This window comes from Falco rusticolus, chromosome 14, assembly GCF_015220075.1.
Source record: "Falco rusticolus isolate bFalRus1 chromosome 14, bFalRus1.pri, whole genome shotgun sequence".
In the NCBI taxonomy this organism is placed as follows: domain Eukaryota; kingdom Metazoa; phylum Chordata; class Aves; order Falconiformes; family Falconidae; genus Falco; species Falco rusticolus.
The window spans coordinates 13734449-13761238 of NC_051200.1; the positions used below are offsets into that span (position 1 = coordinate 13734449).

Sequence of the window (26790 nt, forward strand, 5' to 3'; positions counted from 1 at the left end):
TCATAGGGAATGGTTCCTTAAAAATCAGTCAGGAATGTAATCAGCTGAATACATGGTGTTAAGAGACGTCTTGGATGTTTCATTGAATTCTGGTACCAGTGCCTGCTTCCTAGAGAAGTTCCCACACTGCCTTTGCCAGAGTAACCCTCACTTCTCCTCTGAAGCATCTGTCTTTTGCAGTAGCTGTGATCGTGCCTTTTTACAGTGAAAGTTTCTCTCAAGGCCTCCGCACTTCAGCTTGGCAACAGATAAGGCATATTAATTAATGAAAAAAATAGCTCAAGTAGCTCACGTTCAGCATTTAGGTGCTCTCAGCAGGCTGCGTGTTTGGGGACTAGGAGGACGTGGTGAGAGCGAGGTGGGGTACGGTAGCTGGATGCAGGGGTTTGTACCTAGCATTGTGTGCGTGGTGCTGCCCTTCAGCGCGTGTCCTGTTGACAGAGTCCTTAAAAAAAAAAAAAAAAACCCAAACCCACAGAACAACATGTTATCTTTATTCATGGCAGTTTCCACTGCCTCTTTTTTCTCCCTTGCCCTGTTATCAGAAACAGCTTGCTCCAGAGTCAGTTTAAAACTCCTCCAATGTTTTCCTGGGCCTGTTGAGGACTTGAATTGCAGTCACCAGCCTTGCAAATGGCAGCAGGTAGGGAAGACCCACATGGGCTATAGAAAGCTCAGGGCTTCTCGGCTGTCCTTGGGATGATGTTCTGAAAGCGCTCCATCAAACACAAGCGGTACAGCAGTCGCAAGCAGAGCTAGCATCCCACAGATGCATGCAATGGCTTTCCTGCTGGGGATCTGAAATGGGCACAGCCTGTTATTCCCAGCACCGAGAGACAGCTGTGGACACACTACAGCATCCCTGTCACACATCGCTGCATCCCAATGGCAAGGCGGGACGCATTTGCTTTCCACAGTCTTCTTGCTAGCATCTACACTTCGTTGAATTTCATGAACCCAAACATTTGAAAGGCGGATACAAAAGAAAGATGGAGTGTGTGTCTCAGACTCCACGCATTCAGCTACCAAATAGGTGTTGGTTCATCTCTGAGGACAATATTTCTATAGCCAATTCTCCCTCATCAGTGAGGCCTTAAAAGGCATATTAGAAAAGCTATCCACCTGCTTACATTATATGGCCATAAGGAAAAGATAATAGTTATCAGCACCAGGGGATCAGTTCTAAGTGATCCTTCAGGCCTGAAGAAAATGTCATCAGTACCAATAATGCGGATATGGGCAAACTCATCCGCTGCATCTGCTTTCCCCATGTGCCATCATTGACATGAATGCAAACAACTGGGATGGGAGTGCAAAGATAATGAGGCCTTAGCCCATAAAAATGGTACTTCTTTAACACAACCAGTACAAATCTCTGCTGCATGAGTGGTTTGGGGCAAGATAATGGCATTATTTGTGCTGCTGTGCACGCAAGTAACTTTGTTGTATTTAACAGAAGCAGGCTGGATTGCATGAGCAGGATTTGGGTCTCTACTGTGAGTTTATGGGTTGTTATAAGGCATTTCATATCAGAAACAGCCACACTTACAGGGCTGTTTCCTGAAAATAAACTGTTGTGTGGTGTCCAATCTTAGAGCATTAATGTTTGGCTCTTAGTATTTAATACGTCATGTCATTTATAACTGTAGTCTGAGACACCCACATAAAAGCACATTGCAGGGACAGGCTGCCTTGGTGCTTACCTTTTCTTGCACTGGCCAATCAACATAAATACCATGAGGCTACTTGACAAACTCAGAATGAGTGGAATGAGGATAAATAGTTGCTTGTCTTCTTTTCTGGACACTGCAAAGACAAATGATAGCAAATAAGAAAACACTAGCTTCCAGATTGGGTCATATTACCTCTTACAAAGCCTGGGCTCGGATACAAACTTTGTTACCCTACATTTATTTATTTATGTCTTTATTACAGATATATGACAGGTATATGTTACTGTATAGGGTAACATACTGCCTTCAAGGTAACATACATCCTGCATATATATGTAGCCACTGCTATGTGCCTCTTCCCTGCCTCCTGCGTCTTGCAGCAGAGCCAGTGCACGTGGGGACAGCCCTATAGAGCCTACAGGGTGCAAAGCAGCTGATCTGTGGTGTGGGGCAGACAGGAGGATGTCCTGAAGAGAAGCTCTGAGTACCACATGCCCTCTCGCGAACCAGTCACTCCTCCATCACAGCTGTCCCTGCGCAGCAGGGAAAGGTGCCAGAGCAGAAGCATTAATATTTTGGGCTTGCCTGCTAAGCGCACTGGAGATGCAAAGCTGTAGGAATGGCTGTGCCGGACTAAGCTGAGGGTGTAACTAAACCAGGCTCCCCCCTCCAGTGCTGGACACCCGCAGATGCCCGTGGCAGCTATCAGCGCTTGGTCCCAAACAGGCTGTGTAGAGGATGTATAGGAAATGCTGGTTACTTTGGGTTCCATACCAGAGAAACACTCCTGTGTCCATTCGCTCCAAAAGCCCTGGTCAGCACAGAAAATGTTTGTTCTCCCCCTGACACGAACACATGAAATGCGGCTTTGATTTGCTCTGGAAATTGTTAAAGCGGTCTCCATTTGGGTTGACACAGACTAAGAAAAAAAAAAAAAAAACAAAAAAACAAAAAAACAAACAGAGAACCACCGTCAAGAAATTATGTGCTGCCACCACCAGTAGCTCTCTGGCATGGCCTGATGTTTCTCAATATAGTCTCCAGGCTCTACAAACCCCTAGATTATGTTTTGGCAGTTTTAAATGATATCATAATAGCTTTGAACCAGCTAATGCCAATAAAATGATTATGGAGATAAAACTGCCGAAAATACACACAGTCTGGGCAGTGCCATCATGTATGTTGCCATTTATGCCTGTTAATTTATGGAATCCTTCCTTAAATTAGCTAAGAAAACTCATGTGTAGAATATAGCAATTAAAGAAATGTCCTTCAGATATCCCCTATGACTAATCAGTTCTTGCCATCTTTGCTGTCAAAACTGCACCTGGGTAATGCAAAAGGGAAAAGCACCACGCGGAAAGGACATGTTGTGTCCCAGGCCACTTCTTTGGAGAGATTAGAATTATAGTTTCACTGGGCCAAGTTGTGCCACAATATTCAGGAAAAAAAACCACAGCAACCTCTAAACTTCCCTGACGAGAGCTTCCCGAGGTAACAGGCAGGAAACCTGAGGCAGTCCTTGCTCAGAGGCTTGTGCTGGGATCTGTTACTGCTAAAGCAGATGCTGCGGTGGGGGGTCAGGGTGTTAAGTAGGAACGTGTGTCATGGACCAGCCGGTCAGCGTTTCCCACGGGCAGCAGCAGCTGCCGTCTCCGCGCAGTCTGTGTGCGAGGTAGCTGACACATGGACTGCAATTCAGTGTCCTGGTGTGTGTCCCCACCGCCGACCAGCAGCCAGGGCTCCCCCCCTTCCCCCCCCAGGGCACGGTGTGTGTTGTCCCTACCGCCCAGGCAGCCTTGGCCCCCCTCGCATCTTCTGTCAGCTGAACCTCATACTCCAGGCACTGGGGTGGTGTTTCGCCACCCGGTGGGCTCCATGCCACGTGGAGCTCCTCAGATGCAGACATGGAAACCACCAGATGTTTCGGGGGTGAGGGCTTTGCTGTGAGGGAGGGAACAAAAGGAGAGAAGGTTCAAGAGGTGCAATCAAACAGGCCCTCCTGGGAAAGGCTTTGGTTAATCACCACCAACCTCTGGAATTCTGAGCCCCCATTACCATCAACCACGGTGATGCAGGAGCAGGATGTCACGGAGGCTGGAGGATGGGTTATTTATCGTAACTTGGCACGTGGGCTGGGCTAGGTCCTTGCTCTGGGCTGCAGCGCAGGGGTTTTGGAACACTGGGGTGTGAGCATTGTGCTCGGCACGTTCCCCTGGCAGTGCAGCAGGGCAGCCCAAGGGAAGCCTCGGTCCCTGTCGTGAGGCACCGCAACAGTGTTGGCCCGACACTGCATCCCCAGAAAAGCTCTGGTTTCTGTCAGATGTCCAAAGCCACACATGGAGCGCATGTCAGCGCTAACTGAATCCAGAAATCCTGCTTATTAGCCCAGTGGCTTAACTGGAGGACTAGCTATTTATCCCCTTGACAGTCACATGGGGGTAAATGCATCAGCATGGTAAGTACTCATTAGTAATGAGTGAGTACATGTACCAGGTCATACATCATGCTGTGATTTCTTCCTTTCCCCTGTCTCTGATGGGTTTGAAGTCCACCTTCGCTTGGGCAGACCCCATCACATCAATTCTCCCCAGCCCTTAGCTTGGTTTGAACAGCAAAGCCCAAACGTCCTTCCTGTGCTTGCAGGAGCAGAGCAGCAGTTTCAATTCCAGCAGCAGTAAATGAAGCCACCTCTGTGGCAGTGCTGCTAGAGCCAAAAACCCCATAGCTGCTCTGCCATCTGCTCAGCAGACCATTTATGTCCCGAACTGTCCAGCTGCTGAGTGCAGCCCTTGGAGGTACCCACTGTCTCTCCAGGGTGGGCACTGAGCAGTGCTGCTCACCTACAAACACTGCTGGAAAAACTAAAGTCCTGTGTGGCACATGGCACAGACCCTTCTCCGGGGTGAAATCCACCCAGACACGTTACAGCCACCCACCTACAAGAGCACACATTTGCTTGATCCCCTTTTGTGCAAGATGTGAGCCTTGGCTGTGTGGTGACCGTGGGGGGTCCCCAGAACCCTGCTGCTTTCCTGCCACTGTTACCTAGGTTGTGAAGGCGAAGGGTGATGTACAATGGCCGTAGCAGAGTGGCTGCCGCTGAGCCGTTGACACAAATGCTCAGATCCTTATATTCTGCCTGGCTCAGATTTTGCAACGTGCAGCCGATGTTTATACCGTGATCCTGAATATAGTCATCACACTGTGCTGCGCGGTCCAGCCCCTCATACCTAGTGAGGTATTAGGAAAACAGAAAGAAAAAAAATAACCAAAGCAATGGTAGTTACTCCTTGGATAAGACCTTTTTTTTTTTTTTAAGAATGGACCTAAGCCTTGAGCATCACCTATATCCTACCTACCTTTCGCAAGTGGTCCAAAGCACAGTGTTATGCATCAGTCACCTGGACTCCTACTATGGAAAAAGTGTGGGGAGGAGAAAAAAACATGCATCTACATAAGCATGTAACGGAAACCCAGGGCTGGGAGCAAGGAAGGGGTTTGCTGGTTATTAGCTAATGTGCAACCAGAACTCTCCTCTCAAAGTGCCTCCTGTTTTTGGGGGCCACTCCCTGAAGCTTAGCTGCTGGCCCCATCCTGGAAATACTAAGTGGTGTTTCATAGCACCTTCTAAGACTCCTGCTGGATCAGTGCCCTTGAGGCAGAGCTGAATCTGGCCTCTGTACTCTACACCTAATGAAAGTCTCCCTGAGCAGCACATTATGTCGGGGGGGGGTGGGGGGGGGTGGGAACTTCATGTGGTAGCGCTATAAAAATTAACTCACAAGGATCAAAGGATGCCATGGCTGTGTTCCCATCCACTCTCGTCATACAACGGGACACAGATCCAAATGCCTGGGTTTGTTACAGGCAGTTAAATAAGGGTGGTTTTTTTTTGTTGGGGGGTTTTGTGGGGTTTGTTTAGGGACAAATAATGAATTTCCATAGTTTCCTTCAAGCAGACCTTTGTAGTTCGCAAAATGGTTTTAAATCAGTGTTTCTGCTCTGAAGACTTTGAAGACTATTTCCAAGCAAAAGCTCCATAGAAACTATTTTTAAAAAGCAGCTAGTTTCCTACATGTAGCCCAAAGGCATGAAACCCAATGATTTCATAACTAGTCAGCCTTGCCATAGTATCATAGGAATTGAAGCACAAATACAGCATTTACTTTGTCCAAAACCACTAAGTCTAGCTTTGTTTTTCTTGCAGAACAGAATCATTTGGCAGCAGAATAAAAGAAACCACTGAAAAACATGCGTTATTACTACCTTTTGGCAGCATGTTTACTTGTGTGAGGTGTGCTAAGGCTATGAAAATATAGCTGAAGACTAAACCTCTTAGTTGCCAAGAAGCCCTGCTCTTTGTATAGGGTTCACTGAGCTTGGCAACCTTCTGCTGAAACCTGTCCTATAGAGATATATACACTGCGATTAAGGGAAACGCAGTCAGAACGATCCAGGTGCGTTCAGCAAAGGGAAAGCACAGGGCTTCATGATGGACAACATGCAGAAAGCACTCCACAGGGGTAAATAAAAGGGAAAGAAGGAAGGGAGAAGGTACGCCCTGTAGAAGGTCAGCATGAGCCTGATTTTAAGGAAGGAAGCAGGGATTTGGTATTTCCTTGCTAGAAGGCACGTGTTGCTTAGAGCATTATTTCGGCTCACTCTGGGTGGGTAGTGTAATAGCATTGCCAGCTATAAAAGTATATTTTCTGTGGCATTTTAGTATTCTGAGAGGTTCACTTGATCACTGCCTGGATGTTTTTCTATTTTGCTGATACATACCAATAATAGAGTTCATAATGTACACCACGAGGAGCGAGGAGACCGGGTTGCCAAGTGCACTTGAGGTATTCCCAGTCGTGATAGATGCAATGGAAATTCTGAACCTCTGATTCCAGTTTTCCTGTCAGTTGAGAAGGAAATAACCACTATTACACAACGTACCAGTCAGGCCCAGCCGAAATAGCATTTTACATCTTTGAACAATTGTGTGTTACAGTTGAAAGACAAAAAAGGAAAAGAAGGCCAGTCACCGTTATTAGGTAGTTTAGCTGCCAAGTGCTCTGTTTCCTAAAAAAGCCAGTTTACTTTACTTAGAGCAGAGAGATGCATAACTGATCTTTTCATTCAGCGGTGGAGCTTGTGCAGGGCAACCCAGCAGAGCTGGGGTACGAGCAGAGGGTAACGAGCCCCACGTATCCAGTAACCTCAACCACAGCCAGTGGAAGCAGAGATGCTCTGGTGTCTTATACCTCAACAAGCCCTGCAATGGCTTATCCATCCAGCAACCCTCAGGCCAGCAGCGTGGTTCATGCAACAGGCTCATGCAAAGTGCAAGACTGCACCATGTACCGAAGGCTGCTCCTGACCTTGCAACGGGACCTGAAAAGTAGCATAAATCCAGTCACTTTGCACCTCCATGTCATTGGTACACTGTCCTTCAAGCAGTGTCTGTACCTTCACTTCAGCAGTCCTGCTGAGGTCAAATCCAACTCTGAATTTTAGCTTCCTAGTAAAAATAACCTGGTTGAAAGACAGACTTTATAAGCACCTCCTTTGTCACTAAGTAGGCTGCAGAATTAGCTAACATTGCTCCTGCTCTAGCTGCAAGTAGGTTTATTTGTGCACTTTAATGTTCCTTTACACTTCTGTCCTGCTTCTCCTGCCCAGTGCTTCTCCAGCACTCTTGTACCACCTGCTCTGCCCAGCGCCCTGGCTCTGAGTCCCTCCACCCCACAGGACATCTTGTCATCAAGGCAGAGCAGACCATGGTTCAAGGGCTCCCCACCAGCCAGGAATATCAGGGAGGATCCGATGAGGGATACCACCATAAATGCAGATAAAACACATTTATCTGTGACCCGAGATAATCAGAAACAGGAGGAACGATGACTCTTGTAGCTGATGGTTCCCATGGGAAGTGCAACCACACCCTGCAAGGAGGGAGCAGCAGCCACGCAACTCAACACGGGCTCGTCACCGCATGCTGCCGGGCTTAGCCCTTTGCGGGACTTTTTGAGCACCCCTTCTAAAGGTTTCTCTTTTCCCCGACCCCAGACTTACTCCCCCTTACTTGATGCAAGGGAAAAATAACTTGGCGAGAGTTGCAACGAAAGATGAGAGAGACAAGGTGTCACCTTGGCCCAAGCGGGATGGAAATGACACGCTGTGAGCTGCACACACGTGCTGCGGTGGGAGCCGCGGTGGCACAGCCCGCAGTCAGCTTTTTTTGTCAGCAGTCTCAGGGCATAAGAATGAGCCATGTGGAGCTGTGTGTTTCTAACAGACGCCGATGACTCCTGCGTCCGCTGATGTCTCATTGTGGTTTTTTTTCAGACTGACTTTTCTTCAAGACCTTATCTGGGGTCAAAGTTTTGGCAAGGTACAAGAGCTGATTTTTTTTCTACTTTTTAGATCTGCTTTGTATAAGACACTTATTACTTGTGATTCAGGGAATTCTGACATGTTTTTTAAAATTGCATAATTTTTTTTTGCTTTGTACTTTTTAAATGCTAGTTAAAAATCATCATAAAAGAATCCACACAGCTGCACACTGCTGCACGGCTGGGAGTGTGGCATGCGTCATGACCGGTGCCAGGTCAAAGAGCCCCTTCCCATGCCCTGGCAATCGCAATCCACAGCTGAAACAGGGTGGGAGGCACCGTGCTCTTCCACCTCTGCGGGCTCCCAGGGGACGGCTGGGCCAAAACCTGTTTGCGCTGTGGCTGAGCACAGCCTGACAGCCTTGGCTTTGCTGCCTCGAGCAGATGAAGTGGATGACCAGCTCACGCAGGACATGCGGAAACCATTCACAGCAAGAGGCTGAGGCGCACAGCACAGCTAACCCAATGCGGCTGCTCCTTCGCTCCCTCCCTGGTGCCGTGAGCTGGGAAGCTCTCTAGCATGCCTACTTTAGGATTGTGCAAAAAAAAAAAAAAAAAAATCTCCCTTTCTTTCAGGACACCAGTCTGGGTTGTTGGGGGACAACCTCAGCCTATTTTTCATGTGTTCCTCAGTACCTTGTGCCAATCGAACAGCCTCCTGCTGGATATCTCCTCTCACCACTCCATTTACCTTCCTAACTGCAGCAACTTTCACCTTCTAAGCATTCCCAAAATATATTCCTACAATCCTTCCTGTCCTGTGTCCGCCTGCTATAGCCAGCTACACAGCAATGAGAGAAGACTGACAATTTTATCACAGAGCTCAGTTAGAGTCAATTGTATCTAAAACACAGAAGTAAACGGTAATTAGAAACACCCCTCTGGATAAAGGGAATGTTAGAGCATTAGGATAATTAATTAAATTTAATCTTCTATTTATTCACCGCTTTGCATCCCTAAGGATCTGTTGACACAGAGTTTCAGTTCAAGCCCCATAAAGGTTTTCTAAAAAGTGTAGTGCCTCTTACAATGAAGAATGGCACTAGATATTATGGGATTTTTTGGCAGCAAGCACACACCCTTTGACAGAACCAGCCCCTTCTGACTGCTGCCTCTGTTACGCTGGAAAACACATTCCCATCTGGCAAAAGATTCAAACCACTGGAACAGCCTGGCTTTTTCATGGAACTGCTTTGGTACCACTCCTTCTTGAAATGCAAATATAAACTTCTGCCGGAACTAAAGGCAGGATAATAGCCTGGATTTAAGAGGATTAAACTGTCCTCTGTCCTACCTTCCAGTCTCTGTCACCAGTGTTGCGATATTCAAACTTATACCTCACTGTGCAGTCACTGATGGTTTGTACGTTGGGTGGGGGCTTCCACTCCACATCGAGAGAACCTAAGAGTCCAGGATCTGTGATCTGAAGGTCTTGTGGGGGAGCAACTAGATCGAAAACAAAGCAGCAGGTAAAACAGAGTGTGGATGTAAAGGGGGAAAAAAAAAGAAGAAAAAAGTAGTCGTGAAATTTGATGAGATGACAAATGCAGCTGCTGGACGTGGAGGGAAGCACAGTCCAGCCCTGGCTATTGCGTAGCCTGTTCTCAACAAACATGCACAAGCTCTGCTCCTGCCCACCCCCTGAAAAACTGATTTTTTTATTATTTTTTTTTTTTGCAGACACTCAGAGAAAACACTCAAGGACCACTGAAAAGCCACAAAGAATGCCACAACTTTGACTTTCTTTTTTCAAGATGTTTTAAGCAAAGCTACTGCCCTGGGATGCCCTTTCAAGTCCTGCATTTACTTGCTTTTAACGCCTGATATTTACCAACTGTCAGGACAAGCATCCTTGCAAACATTGTAGTCAGCATGTACAGCAGCATAGGATGACAGATCCCAGCATGCTTCCAGGGAAATTTACATTCCTTAAACATAACAAATCACCCATATTGCTTTAAATATTCTTTTCAAGTATATTAAAGATTAATGAAAAACCAAGACAAAAAACCATACAGAAGCAGAAAAGCAGACAGTTAAATAATTCTTATTTTGGACATCTATCAGCTATACAAAAATGTACTTTTACAGTCAATCTGGCTTTTATTAAGCTATTGTGAGGTGCTGCCATATATTAATAAATCAGCATATATTATGGATTAATTCCATACTAAGACATGCTTCCTAAAATCCCAGCTCTGTATGGAGCCGTTATTCCCATAAGGAAAGCTGTCTGGCTATTCAGTTTTATTAGTTCAAATGATGTCAATTTTTGGAACACCTAAGGTCATTTTTCTCCACTGTCTAGAGCTGACATTATCCATTTGTGTTTCTACATATTCCCTGCATGATACACCTTTCTCATGGTGATTTGGAGCCCATCTCCTGGCAGCATCAGCCCGGCATTGCCACCGCTTCTCTGTTTGAGCCTGTCCTCCAGGCCACTGGCTTCTCTCCCACTTTTTTCATGTCTTCATCAGAATTTACACATTCTTTCCTTTTATTTTTTTAATGAATCCATTGTGAAAGCAGACGCAGATAACATCTTTCAGTGGAAGACAGTGATATAAATTAAACTTTAATCTGTTCCTTGGAAAGTTTGCAGAGAACATCGTTGGAGGATTTATTTCTTCTAAGGAAACTCTCCCAAATGAAACACACCTCAGGCAGCAGTCTTAAGATCCCACTTCTCCCAGCATGTAAAGCTCCATGGGAGATTTGTTGTTATGCTAGATGGCACAGTAAGATATTATGGCAATGGATTTAGGGGAGTGCTGGAGCAAGGAACAATAGACTATAATAATTTGGAGAAAAATTCAGTTTTATGTATTTTTCTGCATAATAAGTAAAACTGTAAAAGACCAGCTGTGAAGTCACATGAGTGCAGCCTGGGTCCGGGGGCTGGGGGGCTTGCTGCAGTCCAGGGGCAGTGGGGCATGGCCCTGCAGAGGCACTGTCTCCTATTCAGCAGCCCCTTGTTCCCACAGGGGGCAAGAGTCTGGGATCGCTATGCTAGACAGGCACGGGTTTCCCAGAGCAGGCAGGGGGGGAAAAGGGGCGCAGAGTGCTCAGGCTGGGCTCTTGGTGGGCATCAGAGGTGGGAGCGAGGGCAAGGCAAGGGCACCTTACCCACCTCCGGGGTCTTCACAAAGGTGCAAAGGCTCCAGGAAAGGAAGATGCAGCGTGGGGGACAGCAAGTCTGCAGGAACCGTGCTTGAAGAGCTGCAGCTGCTAAAAACGAGTCGGTGGCTCATCCAGAATGGCCATTTCTAGCCACACCAAGGAGGGAGCGGGGAGAAGGCGGAGGGGGGTTCCTCCCACCTGCCAGCCCAGGCTAAGAGCCCACCAGGGCTGACACGGTGAGGGGCTTCCACATGGCCATGCACCATGCCCTGGGGTCAGACCCTGGTTTGGGGCCGGCGTGCATAAATCCCGAACAGGCTGCAGGAGATCTGCTGGCAGGGCTGCGAGCTGGACTGTCCTGCCCTAGGGAAGCTCCCCCTGCCTGAGTGCTTAAATGCCCAAACGAGGAAGCAAAGAGCTGCTAGCCTTTGTCATGAGCCTGGTGATAAGCTGTCAAAAGAGGATCAGGTTGGTCAACAATGGAATTTCTGACTAGAAGCGATAATGCTCTGAAATATGTTTCCGTTCTGAACTTGAACAAAACAGCAATATTTTTTTCCAAAACAAGTGCAATTATAACCAGCAATTCTTGTAAAATACATTTTGATTGGACTTCAGAGGGAATGGAAAAGATTCTTTTGGGGATGTGGCTTGTGTTCAGGGATTTGATTGTTTTTTAACTGTCAGCGCTGCCTCTTCCAGCTTCTAATTTTTGCAACATTACATGACAAACTAGTCTCACTCCCATCATTCATACAGAATACAGGACTAGAAATACTCCCTATCATTATCCAGTCTTGAAGGAGAGCTGCTCCTGAATGTTTCTTGGAAAAATAAAAAACAAACAACGTCTCTACCTGATTTGCCTGGTGGTGAGTGGGATAGCGATGCGCTGGCTAGATAGCTGCGGCCTTCGTGGCCACTGGCTCCTGCCTGCCATGCACACTCACTCCAACATTGCAGCTTTGATGATGAACCACCTGCTTATCCCCAGGTGCCTTCCGCTGCCTCACCCCACGCCGTGTGCTGCCTTATGTGCTGCAAGCAGCAGGAGGTATTGCAATTTTCCACCAACGTTGCTAGTGGAAAAATGGGAGCTTGCCAGGTGCCCATCTGTATCTTCTACGTCTGCACATCTCTGTGCTGGTCAAATCGCACATCTGGTGCAAGTGACTTTCATGTTTTGAGAAGCCCATTTTCAAGGTAATATTGGTTTGCTTGACGTGGCAGCAGCATGTATGCTGGCAGCTTCCCATGCCTGCTGGCTGGCAGGACCTCCTGGTCGAGTTTTCACCTCTCCACCATGCACCAGCTGTGGCAGGAGGGGCCAGACCTGCTCACCATCCCTCTGAAGAAGGAAAGCGCTTGGGTGCAAAGTCCCGGCTACCAGAGGCCAAGAGAGCTGGGGCTGCAGGTGCGGCGCAGCAAAGAGGTGCTTGAGGGCTTGAAGCAAATTGTGGTTGAAAAGCCATTGCCTTGGGTGATAGCTTGCAGGGCAGTGTTTGTTCAGGATTGTTATTCTGCAGTTGTGAATAAACCCACTCCTTGCACCTAGCCCAGTCTGGCAGGCTGGGACCATGCTCAGGAGCATTTATCTACCCAAGTAGTATTTATATTTCACAAACAATAGATTTGCTGCGCACCAAAGGCAGTTTCTGCTCCTTTTGAAGTTACTCAGAAAAATAGCCACTAAATATGCAATATATTTACACAATTACAGGCTTATAAATCAGCCACTCACAGTAACGCACACACAAGAAAAGCTTCGGATGAAGGACAAACATCAAAAAGGGCCCGAGTTAATGTGAAACACGCGTCAGGCAGCGACGGGAATGGCACGCCAGGCCTTACCTGCCTTGCGGTGGGAGGTGGATGCCAGGCAGCCCCACAGCAGTGCCACGGAGAGAGCGCAGAGCCGCCGCAGAGCCATTCCGAGGTGGGACATCGGGGCTCCCCGCGGGAAGGTGTGCGGCGTCAGAGGAGCGGTCCTGCGGCACACGTGCCAGGGGGCTGGAGAAATAAAGAGGAGCTGAAAGTCTTCAGTGCATTAGTGGGGCCCTGGCATTCCCTCTGCAGGGTGAGCACTAACAACAAGCGCCTTTTTACTCGTTTACTAAGTCTGATTAATCATTTCCCCAAGGACTTCTAATTGCAACTTTTGGGGATAGTGACACATGGGTCACTTTAGCTTCATTTTAAATAGCTTCTGGCTAGCTAAGCACATTCTCCGAAGGCACGTCAGCCTGCACTTCAGTCATCAAGCTGTCTGCCACACAACTTCTGTGGAAAGGGTGATGCAGCCAAGAGCATGATCTGCCTGCCATAGGAAGTGCCTCGGACTAATGACATGTTCCTTTAAAAAAAAAAAAAAACAACTCAGAATGCCTGAGCTTTTTCTTAACCATTAAACAGACATGTCTTATGCAACTGTCATCAGTGCTTTTGGCTTTCCTGTTTCAGGATTCGGTGACTTAAAAGAAAAGAAATAAACATGCAGAGAGATAATATCCTTTCTAATTCACCCTCCAACAAAAAAGAAACGGTAGGAATGCTTGTGAGAGATCTTCTTAGTCATGATCATTTCTAAAAGGGACAAATTTCTCTTCCCGAGCAAGTCTGCTGGAGGAAAGATGGGGACTGACAGGGAGAGGAGCAAAGTTTCCAGGGGAGGGTTCTCCTTCCTTCAGATTTCATGTTGAAGGTGGGTAGGAATCATTGCCTATGGACACATCAGCCCAGCCTTCTTCCCTGTGCCGGAAAGTACATGGATTACAGGTAAAAAGAGTCTATATCTATGTATTCTTTAATTTTATATGTAGATACAGGTATAAGTAGATAGAGCTAGGAAGAGAGATGGGGGGGGGGGGGAAGAGAGAGATCAGTCATATAGAATATATACAGAAATCAATCTTTCTGAAACCTTAGGGCCACTGCTTGAGCTCTGTTTGTGTAAGAACACAACATCGACGTGAACATGCCATGCATCACCAAGCTCCTTTCAGATTACAAACTCACTTTACATTGTCCGCGCCACCTTGGCTGGAAAAGGTGGAGCCCCAGGTCATACTCCAGCATGGCTTTACTAATCAGCACCTATGGCTGTGATGTGACAATATGAAATGGGGGGCCTAGCTGAATGGCAGAGCTTCAAGTCAGAGGGGCCTTGGGAAATCTAAGGATTGGGGCCAAAAAAACCCAAATCATTTGAAGAAGAAGTGGCTCAGGGGAGCTGGAGGAGTCAAGTTGTGCTGGGAACAGTGCAGGGGGTGTGTGTGGAGGATGGTTGACAAGTTTAAATTAACCAGAAATTCTAACTGGCAGTACATGGCAGCAATTACAAATACACAACAATTTTAACAACTAATTTTCAATTTAAATTAACAGCAACACCCCCCCCAAGTCCATCACATAAGTATAAGCAATACCAGTAATTTTTCTGTTTCACTGTGAAATGAGAATATACAGCTAGATAACTTCCAGTCAGAAGGAATGACCAGAATTACTTCTTAACATATTGAACATGACATAAAACTTGTGTCAGTACAAACCTGGCTGTAAGCATAACTATCTGCCTCAGAAAGTTTTCATCATTCAGTTCAAGAACGCAGTGGTAAGGAGAGCTGGGAAAAGCAGCAGCTCTGACTCCCAGCTGGTGAGGAACAGCATCCAAGGGCTGTACATGAATGTTACTGGAGGAAGCTTTTTCCATTTCCAGTACAATTAACTTGAATGTATTCGCATGGTTTCACAAGGCACATAAAAATAGACAAAGGCTCACACAGAAAGATTTTAAACCACCAAAGTGCTCTTACCTGGACTTCTAAGTGCACGGGAGCCTGTCTGCCTCCGGAATGCCTAACTCCTTGGCAGCCTCACGGCGGCTTTGCTGAAAAACTTCACATTTCATAGAAATTTGGAGGTTTTTAAAGAGACCTGCCTGATCTTTCCAGGGGTCAGATGCCACATTGCAATGTTATGGCAGTCACCACACAATCAGAGCCTTTACTGAGCTAGCACCAGAGGGGACATTGCTGGGATTTATGAGGTGCTGGCATTAATTGTTGCTCTAACTGCGCTCAAGAAGGTCAGAGATATGTTTGAAATGTTTAAAGGATTCATTAAAATGAAAACTAAATGGCATAATCAGTGCAAGTTGTCTGCCGGAGCCCCTCGCAGCAGCACATAGCTGTCTGTGGCACCCGGGAGCTGTGGCCCCACGCAGCACCCCAGCCCACGCGATCCGGCTGGTGGTCCCCCAGCACCAGCCATGGTCTGACCCACCGCAGTGCCTGCCTCCCAGCTTGCTGCCTCTGCTCGCTCTGGAGCCAACCCAGCTGCCTCTCAGGGCTCCGCAGGAAATAGATAAAATTATCCATCCCCTTGCTCCTCTGCCGTGGGCTACGCACATCAGTGCAGCTGGTCACCGTGACCCCTGTATAGCCTGGCCTGTCGCTGCTTACTCCATCCCTCCTTCCCGGCATCGCCCTGGGAGCCTTCCCTCACCCCCAGCCTGGGGCACCCTTTACAAGGAGCAGGTCTTCAGCCACACCTGGTTTGCCCCAGGTGAGAGCTCTGGTACCGAATACACCTCCCTGGAAAAACTTCTCGTGAGTCCTGTTGCTGCGCTAAAGGATCAGCCACAGTCACGAGCGGCAATACACGGGTGGGTTATCGCCGCGTTGCCTTGCATGAGTCAAGGGAAGTTGGTTGCCGCAACTCCTCCCCAGGAGGGACAACAAAGGGTGTTTCAGAAAGAGTGGAGCTGTGGTGTGCGTGCCTCAACAAGCAGCGGGCTGTGGTTGAGGCTGGATCTTCCCATGGCCAGATTTAGGCACAGTGAGAAACGGGTCAGACATACTAAGGCCATGAGAAACAGCATCAGGAACCGAAGGAGCGTTTCTTTGTAGGAAGGAAACTGCCCTCCAAGCACCTGTACAAGCCTTACAGTATAGCTGTTTGAACTGATGCCTGCATGAATGGGGCATTGCTTCCCAGTTGGAGTCAACAGCAACGTTTTAGAGCAATAAAGTCAGGATCAGACCCCTTTCCACCTGCGAGTTATCCTCTCCCTTTCACGGTGCACACACAGGCAGGGCAGCGCTGCCAGCCTGCTGCATTGTCCATGCAGACCCGGGGGAGGCACGGTCGCTTCTCAGCTGTGAAGCCATTCCCATCCCACCATAGCTATTTGGTTCTGGCTCCAAGAGGATGCTGCAAAGGTAGGTGCCAATGGAAAGATCACGACCACCCTTTGCACTTTTGAACTTCCAAGGCAGTTGCAACCAAAATTTCACACCTTTTTACCTTTCACTACGCTAAAAAGTGATCCCATACATCTGGTTGTAGCAGCTACTTCGCAGAACAGACACCAGCTACCGTGTGCTGGGTGAGACCACAGCTTTGAAAACAGAGATGAGAGCAAGGAGAGCACTCGGACTGTGAAGACCAGTTAGTCCTTAGGGGTGCCAAGGGGAGGTCTGAAGTAGAGAACAAGGAAGCCCATGACCCACCGCTGTCCTGATCTGCGGTGGCATTTGGTTGGGAAACAGCCCTGGAAGAACATGGGGGCTTTGCCCGTGGTTGGTGACCACTGAACAGGTGAACAGCCCCTTGCTTTTCATCTCTCCAAAGCAAAAAGCAGCAGAAATGAGTAGTGCAAACCCTGTTGCCTGTGTGAGTGCCTGAGTGCCCTGTGACTTCTGGGGCGAGGGGGTTATGGGTGGGTTCTCCCTTCACTGCAGTTGCACAGTGCTGGACATTTTCTTCTTTCTCCAAAGAACAGGGGAAAAAATTCCCTTGCTGCTGGTACGTGTATGGTCCAGCTTTCAAAGTTATGCAAGCTAGGTTTTAATGTTAATGTATTTTCATTGTGTAAGCTACTTAAGCAGAAAAGGTCACACTGGACACATCATTTGAAACAGATGAGAAACATTTGCCAGTAGGGTGAATGCCAGTTCCTGTGTGCTAGAACTGTCTCGGTTCCTGAGAAAATTAGGCTGGAAAAAAGCACAGTTGGGATTTGGAACAATAGGGAACTACACAGCCAACAGCACTGGAGCACCGGGGGAGCAGCAGTGAGTGAGAAGTGCCTGCCCACCCAGCCTCCCCCACCACCCTCCTGCCCAAACCAGCTCCCTTTGCAAACTACAGACACGCTTCCACTCCTTGCGCTGTTGTGCTGATACCTGATGCTCCTGCTGTGTTCCTCCCCCTGCCACTGTCAACGCAACGCATCCCCAGGCTGGTTCTGGAAGAGATCAGCTGAGGGCAAGCTGGGGAGGATTCATGCCGTGTTCCAGCGATGCTGAGTGGAGGCACAGCCCGTGAGTGGGAGAGAGCGTGGTGGCCCAGGGCACACCTTTGCAAAGGTGTTCAGGCCTTGGCTTGTACTGACCTCGGTGACTGTAGCTGTCAGCGATGCCCTAGCAAGCTGTGGGAAACAGGGTGAAGCCCTGCACGCGCCAGACCAGAGCCTCGTGGCAGGTACGAGCAGGTGATTTGCATCTTCCTAACTATCCTGCAAATGGGGTTAAGTTGCAAAAAACTCCTGTATAAGGTGATGACAAGCTCATGGAAGAAGGGGTTAATAAAAACATACTCACTCTGGTGGGCAAACCCCCATGCAACAAGCCATCCCCAAGCCCTGTGGCTGCCACAGCTGCTGGCTGGGCTCCACCACCCGCTGCTGCACCCCGCGCCCACCTTTCCTCGGAGCCCCACGGTTCTGGCAGCGGGACACCCCTGCACGCAGCAACAGAAAAAGCCTTGGGGGCTTTTTTCCTGTTCACGTGGCTGCTTTCCTCATTACAACTGTATTTAGCAGATCACTGACTTGTCTGGTTTACTCATGAATGAGAATTTTTGGGATTTGTCAGCCGGCTGAGTTACTCCTGGAGTCACCGTGTGCTCACAAACACGTCACAGGAGCTTCCTCCTCCTCCAGGAGCCTGGCCATGTCCCAGAGCCTCACAGCTGCTCTACAGTGTAAGATTAATAAAAGAGCTAAAGCCCAGGGAAGACAAACTTGTAAAGGTGCCTCCAGGCTGAATAAGAGATTTCAAAGAGCAGAGAAGCCCCTGGGCTGGGTCCTTGGCCTCTGACAGATATGCTGGGCAGGTGCCTGCAGAAATTAAAAAGCACTTTTTTAACAATTAGATTTTGTTTGAGGAAATAAAGGAAGAGCAGCATTGTTGCTGAAACATCTCATGGCAAATGGCAAAGCAGTTGGCAAAGATCATTACCGGAGCTAAGTCCAAAAAATGGGCTGCATCCTTTTTGGTTAAAGTAGATTTGATACATTCATCCCATCTGTGCTAAATCGGTTCTGTCAAGCAACCCCTTGCTTTCCTGTATTAAAATATTGGTATCTGATGGTTCAAAATAAAAGCTTTCAACTTTGCAATTCAGCTCCATGTTTAGAAATACCCTCGTATTCGACAAAATCAAACCTAAAAGGCTCCAGCTATGAACAGACCGTTTGATATCAAACAGCATGTTTCATTTGATCCGAAGGATGGTTTTGAAATTGCCAATGGCATGAAAAACCAATGACTTGTAAAAGCCTCTTAACAGCCTCATGTTTCAGGGAAGCCGGTCTGTTTTGCACAGCTTGCATTAAACAAGCTCTTTCCGAGTCACCGGAATAAGATACTCAGCAATTCCAAACAGAGCTGTGGCCTCCAGCACAGTGTTACGAATTGCACTGATAAGGGGATGTCACCATGATGAGACATGCTTGGAAGAGAAGCATGTGACAGTGGCAACAGTCCGAGTGTTGCAAGAAAAATCCCTTCTTTGCATTAAGAAATTAAACACTTAGGGCTTCCATGGGACTTGAGGAAATGGTGGAAGGAATCCAGGCTCTTTAGCAATGCTCAGTGTCGTTTATTCTTGTGATGAGTGGAGACCCCAGGTTTTCCTGTTTCTTTGTTGATGGCTACTATTGGGGACTAATCTTGGCTTAAAAGACATCTTAAAGGAGGACAGCAGCTCTTCGAATGTGCCTGTATCATCTCAGCCAACAATGCAACGGCCATGGAGCTTGCACCCGTGAAATCTTTTCTTTCTGTAATCAGCTCTGTTCCCTGAAAGGTCTGTCCAGCCCAAAGCCAAACATCACGCACTCCCTCTGCCCTTCAGCTTGCTCCACCACAGGCTGCGTTAAGAGGCACCCCTGACTCGTCCCCATCATCTCGGTTTCCTGTAATTGCCAACGAAACTGTCTGTGTGCAGAATGTCTCCTGCCTCGGGAGCACACCCTGACCAAAACATCCACAATCCTGTCCTCACATTGCACCAACTCATTGTCTTCTCCTCCTCGAGCAATTTCTCCCACAACCTGCGCTTATCCCCTGGCCACACACAGACTTGCTCTGACTCCCTCCCACGCAGCTAGGCTTGGGCTGGGGCTTTAGCAGAGCCCACGAGAATAATTTCATTATTATCGTGGCACGGGGGCAGCTTTTAATAAACAACTTGGTGACAAGGGTCTACCCTGGCACACCAGTGCACATAAAATTTTTGTAGAAAAATAATACAAGGCAGACTGAGGAATTAGACAGCACTGACCAACACGTGTGGCTGCGTCTGGGAACCAGCCTGGGGTGAAGATGTGCTCCAGGCCTGGGGATGCAGGGAGGGTTGCAGGGATGCTGGGGACTGGTGAGCTGGAAGGGGATCAGGAGCACAGCATGGCACTCGGGAGCCCAAATTCTGCCGCTAAATGCACCAGGGCGTTAGAAGAAGAACTGAAATGAAGCCACAAAGCTGGCAGTACAGCGACTGCTAGTAAACGGGCCACAAACACCTCCAGACAGAAACGCGAAAGGAGCTAAATATTAACTCCAGAGCAGGAAGGCTCTGGCATAGTAGGACAAAGCGCCGCCTGTGTATGTGTGCAGAGACAGCTCTGCTGCACGGCTGCCCCTGGCAGGCCTGGCTGGTCCCAGCACCATGAACACTGGGTGCAACTGGGTCCTGTGGCTGCAGCAGGCTCTGCCAGGGGATGCAGGGTTTACAGGGAAGATTTGTGCATCCCTGGTCCCCAGGAAGGTGCCATTTCCCCTGTTTCTCCTGTTCCTCACCACCTAGAGCCTTGGGCTTGTGCTGCCTGGAGGTGGTGGGAGACTAGGGCTGCTCCAGGAACATTTTTGTCTCCTCAGGTAAGCAGAGACAGAAATAACACCTCATACTCAGACTGGGCTGTGAGCCTGTCCAGAGCAGAGAACCTGAAAACGTCCAAAGATACATTGCTCACTGTCCTGCCCTGTCCCGCAGGTCGGGCAGGCGCCAACCGCAGCCTCCTGGGCACCAGGCTGTGGCCATGTGGTTGCTCATTAGGAGTTACAAAACCACCTCCATTGGCTTCCTCCCACCAAACCCATCAGGTCCTGCAGGTGGATGTGGGGGTCCCCCAGCCGGCCCAGAAGCTGGCTGAAGCTCTCCCGCTGTGTGGCTTTGGGCCCAGTTGCAAAACTGAGTTTACCTGGAGCAGCACACGGGTTTTCAGTCTTTGTACTCTGGAACCCACTGGAGCTGCAGTCGCTGGAGCGAGCAGACAAGCGCCCAGGCTGGCTGCCAGTGTCCCGCTGAGAACCTGGGAGCCTCGTGCATTTCCACAAAAGCAGCTTTGTCACCAGAGCACCAGGACAGACGGCAGCCAGGCTTTCAATAGCTACCTCAGTGCTAAATACTAGGGAGGGGAAAAAAAAAAAAAAAAAAAATCAAATTCCCGCCCTGCCACATCCTTGGGGGTCTCCTTCTGGGATGGCTGAGCCCACTCAGGGCCACGCTCAGCCTGGCCTGTGACGAATGCCCAGGTCTCAGCCCAGCCTCCCTCCAGCAGGGCGGCTGGTGGCAGGCGTCACACCAGCAACCCACTCCCCACCTGCCACCTGCCTTGCCTTGTGCCGATTTTTTTCCCCAACAGCGTTCGCCCCCAAAAGTAGATTTGCGTTCTGCCTGCGAGTTTTAATCTTCCTAATTTAACACACCAGGTTTCACAGGACAGCGGCAATTACTTCCAATCTTGTTTTCAGATTGCTACAGAATTAAATAGACAAATAAGAAAAAGGTCTAGAGAATTGTTATGAAAGCAGAAACATTTCACATAAAGTGCTTTGACAGTAACTGGGAAAACAAGCTTGGCAGCGGTGCAGCACACTGCAGATCAGTCCCAAGAGCACGTATGGGGGAGATGCGATGGGCAAAGCAGTGTGCCGGGCGTGCAGAGATCAGCTGCCTCTGCCGGCACCAGCATCGATGGCAGAAGGAGCTGGTGCTCCATCCCAGCTTTTAGGCCATCTTAAAATCAGAATAACCTCATGGCTTTTGCCTCTCTGCATTATTTTTTAAAAGTGAATTTCCCTCTGCAAGCCTCCGAGCCCTTAGGATAAACAAAATAAGTTTCCCTTTCCTTCTTTTAAACTCCAGCCAGTATCTTGTACTGGAGAGTTTACAGAGCTGTTGGCAGAGGTCCTTCTGGTGCGGTCACTGGGCTGGGAGTAGTAAGTGTAAAAGACAGTTATTCTGTGCAGCTGAGTGCCCTGACCTGGGCTGTTGAGGGATCTGGCAATTCCCACTCACTTCACTTTTGCCTCCTGCCTTTGTCTCCAGTGGGAATGCAGCATTGCTGCTGCCCTGGCCAGGGCAGGATGTGAGCAGCCATCACCTCCTCAGTCACTGCTGGGTCCCAGCACACGTGGGGCTGGTACATCCCATAGAGAGCCCAGAATAGCCAAGCAGCCCGGGATGCTGGCTAGGAGAAGTGGTCCTTCCCCCATACCAATGCGGCTGGTCAGTCCTGGAGGCACTTTGCAGTCAGAGCCTGATCCAGCCTCTGCTGCCATGAGCAGGATCTGGCAGCCAGATCCAGAGGGACGAGCACAGGGTCAGGGCACGAGCAGGGCAGCTGGCAAACAGCAGAAAAGGCAATACATAGGTCATTATCACAGACTGGTCCTCGAACCCTGAGCTGCAAGCCCCAGAGAGATACAAAAGCATTTGCCCTGGGGGCAGGTGGCTTTCCTGGAGCTCAGGGTGCCTTTGGAGGGGATGCTGCTGGCCTGCACCAATGGAAACAGCAGCCCAAGCCTTTATTTCTCACATAAACATCTTACTGGTGCTGAAAGGGGCTTAGTTAGATGTTTTGTTAAAGGCAAAAAGTTTGGCCTGATGGTGAACAAACGGACAAGAGACTATTTAAAAAAAAAAAAAAAAAAAAAAAAAAAAGACACCCCAAAAATGCTGAATGAGTTTGTTCTTTTCAGATGCAAATCATTTGAGCGCTCCCCCAAGAGAGCAAGCGTTAACCCAAAATAACTGCCTCGCCAGGAACAGCCTCTCAACAATTCTGCAAGGCATTGCTGACTTACCACAAGTCTAAATATTGTTAGTTATATTAAAAGCTATTTAAATATTCCCATGAAAGTAAAAATATGAGAAAAAACTTAAGTTAGGAATGACCATAGGAAGGATTTCAGAACAGCCAGTATGCGGCTTGCAAGGGATGGGATGCATTTCAGTTCAAGCAACAGTGGTGTAAACACACACATGCAAAATATATAAACATGCCTCTCGGAAAAGCTGCAATTCAAGCATCACCTTGAACTCTGAGCAGATGCAACCAAAGTTATTTCAAGAACACAAACATCAGCACCACTGCAAAACAAGTTCTGGAAAACTGTTTAAAACTCATACAGAAATGCTGGTATACATAGATCTGTATTCTTCATTACACCTGAACAGCTACATTGAGTGGCAAGTACACACACAATAAAATAAAAAAGTAATATAAAGCAGACAAATCCTCCCACCCCATTTGGCTAAATGCAGCAGCTGCAGCTGCTGAGATTCAATGCCGATCACACAGTTACAGCTTACCATAACACGCTGGGGTTTCCCTTTGACCAGGTAACGTGCAAGACAAAGTATTTTCTAGTTCTAAAAGAAGAAAACTGGAACAGCAAAACGGGAAAAAAAGCCCTGCATATGCTCCTGTTTCTAGAGAGTAAGCTTCAAGCAGCTGCATCTGAACAGCCAGACTGAAAGTGTTTTGTGCATAGGATGCACATGAAGAAATAGGGAAGACAACTGCTGCTCACTGCCCACAGCAGGCGTCTGCTCAACATCCCCGCCGATAGCAAAGCAAGCACGACACACGTGGGACACAGCAATCCACCCCACACCAGCGTTTGGGGGAATTTTCTGCTGCGAGATGCAATTTGATCAGAAAACCCCGATTAACGTGAACCGAAACGTTTTGTGGCAATACGCCGGTTCCAACTAATTTCTGGTTTGGCTGCAAGCCAGCCCCCAGCAAGGCTGCTGGTAACGCAGCGATCCCAGTGTGGGGACAGTTACAGGCAAAGCCCCAGCAGCCAGGCAGCAAGTGGCTCCCTGCGGGCTAAGGTCTGGGCTAGGGGCTCCGAGGTGAGCAGATGGGAAAACCTTGAAAATCCTGGCAGGAGACCACAGGTCTGTCAGCTCCCATCAATCCGCAACACAGTGACTGCTGCAGCTCTGCACATCCTGAACCAATGCTCAGTGTCCCAGCAAGTCTCCGCAGGCAGATGACCGCTGGACTGCTTCATTTGTGGGAAAAATGAAAAACCCCAAGTGTATGAAAGTAAAACACTAACTTTTTATCCAATGGGAAATTTTGGTCTTTGCTTCCCCTGGGTCCTTTCAAACTGCACGTGGCTCCTTCTTCCCACTGAAGAGCTTCACTCCATTGTTATTTCCCATGAAGTATGTTTTCACCAAGGTCCTGGTCAGACGACTGCTGCTTTCAAACAGGAATGCAGCAGACGGAAAAAACAGTCAGAGGCAGAAAATGATGGGATGGAGCTGATTCACTGAGAGATCAGACCTCATGTCCCAAGAGAAGATGCTGGCAGTTCAGCTATAAATTACAGTGCCAAAGGAGGAACTGCTGGCAGGACTGTTTTCCAGGGAGGTGCAACTCCAAGTGGTTGGTCTTCCCCGGCGCTGACTGGGATCTCTTGGTTATTGGCCAGTGAAATCAGGAAGAGGTTAGATTTTATCAGTATAATTTGGCTTGTGGATGCTCTTACATAGGTTTTCTCTGCAACAGAAAATGTGATTAAGGAAAAAAGGTAGACCAGCCTCTTTTGTCAGTGTTGAAATCTCTGTACGTGCCCAAGAGCATGTACACACTAGGTAACAGTGAAAAAAGCAGGGGAAGAGTAATCCAGGGGAGACCCATGAGCCGTTTTGCAGCTCTGCTGCCCACGAAGCATTGCTGTGCAAGAACCTTCCTCCAGCAGCTGCCGCAGGACCATGGTCTGGCAAGGACAGGGTGCACAGAGCTTCTCGGCGGGGTGGTCTGGCTGATCCAGCTCACGTGCTTGGAAAGGCAGAGAACTTTGAGAACTGGCCCCTGCCACTCCGGTAGTGGGAGAGACTGATTCTGGCCAGGGGCGTCCCCGAGATGCTAGGGACAGAAGTTTTTGCCAGATAATTTATCAACAATTTATTACACCGATGAAGAAGTGGGTCTACGTGATCAAACCTGAAGATAACGCTGCTTAAAGACCTACGAAAGCCCAGCAGATTTCCAAGGCCAGAGCCCTGGAAGGGCCATTCTCATCAGGTCTCCTCAGGATCCTTTTCAACAGGAGCTGTGTTGGGTGTGCCCTTTGGAGAACCCTACAGAGCAGCGTTTGCACCCAGCACGGCTTTCTGTCTTGGGGTAAAAAAACCTAAGGAAATACTGTATCTGCAACATAAATCAACAATGTTTGATTCATCACAGATAAAGGAATGTGAAATAGCCAAAAAACTGATGTCATGGAGAACGTGCAGTTAGCAGTCCAGTGAAAAGATGAATCGAGGCACTACTGAAGAGCTCTAAAGCAATGATTTATCAGTTCAGTCCTTGCAGAGCCACTACTGCAAGCAAATGCCTGAGTTCCCACTCAGTAACTACTGGGCGTTACGAGTTCTGCATGCTCAACAAGCCACCTCTTCCAAGGACTTCTGCAACTGAAAGTCAAACATGTCCCAGTGTCCACGGTGTGCTGAATAAAGACCCTAGCCCTGTAACGGCTGGGTGCAGATTTAGGTCCTCAAGCACACAGTTGTCGCGGATCAGCACCTGAAGCCCCTGCTGTACAATTTCAGGTTACAGGGATGCTGCAAGCCAGGGCTCCGGAAAGCCCCTTCCCGCTCTCAGCAGACCAGAGCAGGACACCTCGCTGTCATAAATGGTTCTCACCCCGCCAGTTTGTGCGCCAAATTCACAGTTCACCTTCAGCGAGGTTGATTATCACTTCTGCTGTAATAACTGTTATGTCCACATGCAAAGTGAGCAAAAATAGGAGAGAGCGTGGTTCTGCTGCACTTCTCACACTTGGGTGCTGTCAGAGGCACTGCCACCCACCAAAATAAACCCAAGCTGGGACAGCTCAACAGCAGATCAGTTACTGGTACGCAGGAACTAGCGTTTGCCCTAGTCTCACCTCGCAGGCAGGGCTCAACCTCCTTAGAGACTGCTTGGGCATGTTGAACACACACCAATATTGGCTAACATCTGACTTCTTACGTCTAAAGCTTGAGAAATACAGAACTTGTAAGGGTACAAGCACTTGTGGGTGTTAAGGATTAAGCCCAAAGTTCATCCCGCTATTTCCTACTTGTCCCATCCTGCTATTTCCTACTTTTCTGACTGGTGCTATGCTCTGGAGTTGGGGCTCACCCTACGTTACTAAGAGTTGACTTTGTACATTGGAGTAATACTATAAAAATGTATCATGGGGAAAAAAAAATATTTCAACAGGCTTTAAGTAACATACTAATCAATCCTTCATCATGTTAATCCTTTGCCACTTACAAGATGGATTTCAGCAGGCAGAGGAAGATTTCGCTTAATAAAGAAAAATACTTATTTTCATGAAAGGATCCGAGTAGTTTGCCTGCTTTTGTAAAAGATGTTCCTTAAACCCCTCAGTACAGCAACCTCTACTCTTCTAAAAATGAGTCACACTCCTAAATTCCTCACAAGCTGATTGAATGACTGACCTTACAATACACTTTTAATTGAACCATAACCTTGAATCTTGAAGAGTTGCCTTCTGAAACATCTCCCATCTGCCTCTGCAGAAAGCCCCTGGGAACACGCCATGGGAACAAAGGCACCCTCTGATGCTTTCTTAGTAAAGTCATAGTCCCCACTAAGACCCTCAAGACATCAAGTCCCTGGATCCATGCATTGGTTTGGCCCAACACATTGTATAACACCGCTCATTATAAACCAAATTATATTGAAATAAACCCACGTATTGTCAAGGGACAGGGTAAGTAGGAAAGGTCTTTGCAGATGTTCAGCCACGGAATGGCCATGCCCTCACGTCCCCAGGACGTTGCCTTTAATTAGACAGGCTGGCATTGCAGGTAGCAACGGGCAGGAGTTCCCGCCCGCTCTGCTGGGCCAACCCATGTCCACCCTGTCTTGGTGGTCGTGGGAAAGGGGAGAGCACTAGGAATACTGGAACGGTTGTGCGTGCTGGAGGAAAGAAGGGGCTGCCCAGCACAACAGGGGGGTTGCTTGTTTCCCAGCCCACAGCATCTGTCCCTCATTCACTGCCCTA

At 48.3% G+C, this 26790-nt stretch overlaps 2 protein-coding genes across 2 annotated transcripts in view; one reads left to right on the forward strand and one right to left on the reverse strand.

The window, feature by feature from the left end:
• The window catches only part of HTR2C (5-hydroxytryptamine receptor 2C), a 119482-nt gene extending 106442 nt beyond the window's left edge, over positions 1-13040 (forward strand). Inside the window, exon 9 of the transcript XR_005107408.1 lies at positions 9740-13040. The gene's annotated coding sequence lies outside the window, so the exon portion shown is untranslated. The remainder of the gene's footprint in view (positions 1-9739) is intronic.
• On the reverse strand, positions 473-23613 carry IL13RA2 (interleukin 13 receptor subunit alpha 2). Its single transcript, XM_037407702.1, has 10 exons — positions 23063-23613; positions 13034-13192; positions 9354-9505; positions 7046-7199; positions 6459-6579; positions 4722-4906; positions 3460-3617; positions 2448-2592; positions 1704-1806; positions 473-798 (listed from the first exon to the last, which is right to left on the reverse strand). Exons 1-10 carry the CDS (start codon positions 23208-23210, stop codon positions 756-758), a joined length of 1368 nt encoding a protein of 455 aa, XP_037263599.1. The 5' UTR covers positions 23211-23613; the 3' UTR covers positions 473-755.
• Positions 23614-26790: the final 3177 nt, after the last annotated feature.

Coding starts and splice junctions, on each gene's coding strand:
- IL13RA2 (XM_037407702.1), bottom strand. CDS start 23,210: ATGCAGCTGCTTGAAGCTTACTCTCTAGAAACAGGAGCATATGCAGGG. Junction 7,200..9,353: donor CTGGTGACAGAGACTGGAAG/GTAGGACAGAGG, acceptor TCTTTCAACCAG/GTTATTTTTACTAGGAAGCT. Junction 1,807..2,447: donor GACACAGGAGTGTTTCTCTG/GTATGGAACCCA, acceptor TTGTCTTTGCAG/TGTCCAGAAAAGAAGACAAG.